This window comes from Ictalurus furcatus, chromosome 17 (assembly GCF_023375685.1).
Source record: "Ictalurus furcatus strain D&B chromosome 17, Billie_1.0, whole genome shotgun sequence".
Taxonomy (NCBI): Eukaryota; Metazoa; Chordata; class Actinopteri; order Siluriformes; family Ictaluridae; genus Ictalurus; species Ictalurus furcatus.
The window spans coordinates 19,065,075-19,068,886 of record NC_071271.1 but is presented as its reverse complement, the minus strand read 5'-3'; the positions used below and the strand labels follow the sequence as shown (position 1 = coordinate 19,068,886).

Here is a 3,812-nt window from a genome sequence, read left to right as displayed (position 1 = left end):
AGAGATTTGTTTGTGTTACACAGTCTATGATATCTCCCAAATCTGCCTATAAAGTGAAAAAATATATAGTCAAGAAGTGTTCATGTGCAGCATTGCTGCACTGTAATACAACCCTGTTATGTTATGTTAATGCTATACGTTGTTATATATTATATTATGATCATTTTCATCGTGTTATGTTATATTACAATCTTTTTTTAACATCTAGCCAGGAACAACAAATAAAAATGAGCCTCTTAGGGATAACTGTCTCATTTATTGGTGATTAAAGGGCACTTCTGACAAATATGCTGGTAAATTACAGTTAAACAAAAGACACCCTTGGCTCAGCTGATCAGCTCATAACAATCCCATTAAGAGGTTAAATGTGTGTTAGAGCAGGAAACACTAAAATGTGCAGTGCAGCACAAAAATGTGCTCTAGTCTGTAATCCTCTGACTCCTCCCCGTCTGCAGTGATGGGAGTCAAATCCTTCCCACTTTCCTTCTTCCAAGCCGGCTGACCTTTCAGGGATCCATTCATCAGAGAATATCCAAAGCTACAGCACAACCTGCACAGCCTGCACAGCCTGCACAACAGCAGTATTTTTTCTTCTTCTAATTAAACAGGTTGTGTATTACGTCACAGAAGCTCTTCACACTTTGGAGGGATTATTAAACTATTTAATTAATTTATTCTTTAATTTAGATATTTTATACAAAGCTTTTTGGACTGTGAATTAAGAAGAGATCACATTAGGACCCTTTACCGGTTATTTGTGCATTTTTGGATAACCGGCATGATGATGCTTTCATTAAGGCTGTTACTTTTGGCTTGGAGTGGTACACTTTGCTTCGTACCGTTGGCGTGGACTGGTGTGATGGAAAGCTTGTCACAACAAAACCAAGTTTTTTCAGAAGAATTTGAAGATGCACAGTTGGAGGAAGAAGTAGACAATCAGGAGAACGTTTTAACCCAGGTAAAGCTGCTGAAGGCCAGGTGATAGAGATTACTGTGGCAGCAGTGTATCAAATAAGGTAAAGGTTTAAAAGTTTGGAAAGATTTCTCCAAGGTATTGAGGTATGCACAAGCAAAGCTAAAAAGAATCTGTATTTTCAAACAAACAACAACAACAACAACAACAACGACAAAAAACGGTTTGGGTGTACACCATTTTGTTTCCTTTGAGTGCAGAAATTGCTGTCTTTAAATTAGAAAATTGCCTGTTGTCTGGTCTGCCTTACCCATGGAGACACTTTGCATACTTTGGTGTTTTATGGCACACACCAGAGCTCAAGCTCTTTATGATGTTAAAGTAGATCTGTTAGAAAAATGCACCACACCACAAAATATTGTACTACAAAGTCCTGCAAAAGCAAATTCAGTTAATGCCTGCAAAATACTGGATATGTTTACGCAATCTGCAACAGTTTGATCAAACTATATTGCTTTATTTCTTTTTCAACAGTAATAATTTCATGCTCTATCACTGCTCAAGCAATGTGTCATTAAACTGATCTGTTAGGGCAGGAAACACAGCAGTTCCAGTTTTCTCCTTTAATCTATGTACTGTTAAGGCACTACTTTAAGAAACTAGTAAAAGAAATGTACGTGTCTTCCACAAAGTTTCCATGTTTCTCTGTCCAAATCCACCACATTTTGGTTGAGGTGCTACAAAAATAAAAACTACCATGGATGCATAAAATGACAGATTCATGCATATCATTTCAACTTTCAGTACATTACTCAGTGTGAAGGCAACATAAAGAGAATATTAAGGTTCACACCAGTTCACAGTGACTCATATCTATTCTGGACTTCTTAATCTAACACTGTTGGCTTAACCCTTCAGCTCCTAGGTGACTATGACAAAGTGAAGACTCTCTCAGAGGGCCCGGATTGCCGCTGTAAATGTGTGGTCAGGCCTTTGAGCAGGAGCGCCTGCAGGCGTATTGAAGAAGGGACTGGAAAGCTTGAGGATTTCTACACAGTGGAGACAGTGACCTCAGGACCCAATTGTAAGAAGTGCGCCTGCATCGCCCCTCCGTCTGCCCTCAATCCCTGCGAAGGAGACTTCAGGTTTAAGAAGCTCCAAGAGGCTGGGAAAGATGATGTCAAGGTAAAAAGGAGGAACAAAATGTATTTTTGACCTTCTCAAGTTTTCAGGGCTGCTTGTGTGGTCTTTTTTGCATTGCACTCATTGCAGCTGCTTCTTTGAAAATTAAATATACACGTTCCACTCAAAACAAATGGAGCTAAGGCATTCAGGCTATAGTTTTGCACTGGATAGTGTAACGGATAAGTAATGAAAGTCTATTTCACCCCAGACGTTTTCATAAATACACGCCCATATTCTTATTTTAAAAGAAAGAGTATAGTGGAATAGCAGAGATCATCTGTATTTATAATGAGGTTCAAAGACCAGCTGTATTATTACTTTATCTGTAAAACCTGGTACAACTGCACCTTCAAAATGTGGAGGACGGAGCCTGGGATTGGAATATATGAATCTGTACTAAGGAATATACAGTAGTGATTCCAGTCACCACGTCATAGTGTTCAGCTATACAGCTATACAAGTTTTGTTAGTGTTTAAAGATAAACATGTAAGTCACACTGTGTTCTAAACCGTGATCACACATAAGTACTGTTTTTGGGTGAGACTGACTCCCATTACTACTAAAGGAAGCAAACTTCAGACACCAAACATACATATCTTGTCTGATCTGATACATTTGGGTTTACGGGGAAATTGTGCAAACTGATTTTCTCTTAAACCATTACTTTAAAGCCAGCTGGTTGTTTCTACATCATGGGGTTTCTTTTGACCAGAGAATGTTCCTTTAACAGCTTTCCACCATCATGGACTTGCTTGAGGGGGCTTTGTATGGGATGGATCTGCTAAAATTGCACTCAGTCACCACTAAACTCCTGGCACGTGTGGAAAACATAGAAAAGGTAAATGTTCTCCAATATTCTCCATTGTGAGATCTTTTACCAGAGATTAGTAACACTTTATTTTAATTGACTGATTAGTTGGAGTAGCTTGCATGAAAATAAGGGTAGGACAGAAATATAGAAATAAAAATGGCAGGTGAAATAACTCAAATAGACTTTCAAATATACTATACAGGTATATTGAGTACAATGAACAGTATGCATAAGGCTATAAGTGCAGATTTACAGATAAACTAGACTATAAATATATGTGCAAAATATACACATCCAACTGAATGGATTGTTGAACAGAATCAGTTTAGAACAACGTAAAGGGAATAATATACGTAGCTAAAAATGAAATTTGCACACATATGTCAAAAATATTAAATATATTAGACATATTAGGTGTCTGATGGTTTTTACATACAGTACATGGCTTCACAGTTGCTAAGTGAGCAATAAAACATGACTGTCTGAGCTGCTGTTACAGAAAATTTAAACCAAACCAAATCTGAATTCAACAGTCCTGTGGTATAACAAGAGATTGTGAGTTACTGAACATACTGTACATCTTGGTTGATTGACTACATTTGGAGTAAGAGGGAACAATGTGTGGAACAGACTGCAACCCATTTTAGGTTTTGAAGAAGAATGCATGTTAAGAATTACCCCTTGACTCCTCTCTATTGGCATCAGATAAAGGGCATTCGAGTTCAATATGTTTTCACCCTGGACCACTGCTGAGCAAATCTTTTCCTTCCAGTCATTTTCCAGAAATGTGACAAAGGAGCAAGGGAGCGTGAAAGGAGAGAAAGAGCAAGGGAAGGACTCACGTGACCACCATCACCTGGAGAAGAAAAGACGTTTGAGCGAGCTGGAGCCCTCACTGCAGA

The 3,812-nt window shown here is 38.3% G+C and overlaps 1 protein-coding gene across 2 annotated transcripts in view; it reads left to right on the top strand.

The window, feature by feature from the left end:
- Positions 1–482: 482 nt before the first annotated feature.
- The window catches only part of olfml2bb (olfactomedin-like 2Bb), a 10,145-nt gene continuing 6,815 nt past the window's right edge, over positions 483–3,812 (top strand). Inside the window, exons 1-4 of one of the 2 annotated variants that reach the window (XM_053647736.1) lie at positions 483–958; positions 1,832–2,098; positions 2,830–2,937; positions 3,683–3,812. The exon at positions 3,683–3,812 is cut by the window's right edge and continues 32 nt beyond it. In XM_053647736.1, coding sequence (XP_053503711.1) covers positions 779–958; positions 1,832–2,098; positions 2,830–2,937; positions 3,683–3,812 — 685 coding nt within the window. In that variant the 5' untranslated portion in view covers positions 483–778. The remainder of the gene's footprint in view (positions 959–1,831; positions 2,099–2,829; positions 2,938–3,682) is intronic. The other variant, XM_053647735.1, reaches the window with a different exon arrangement.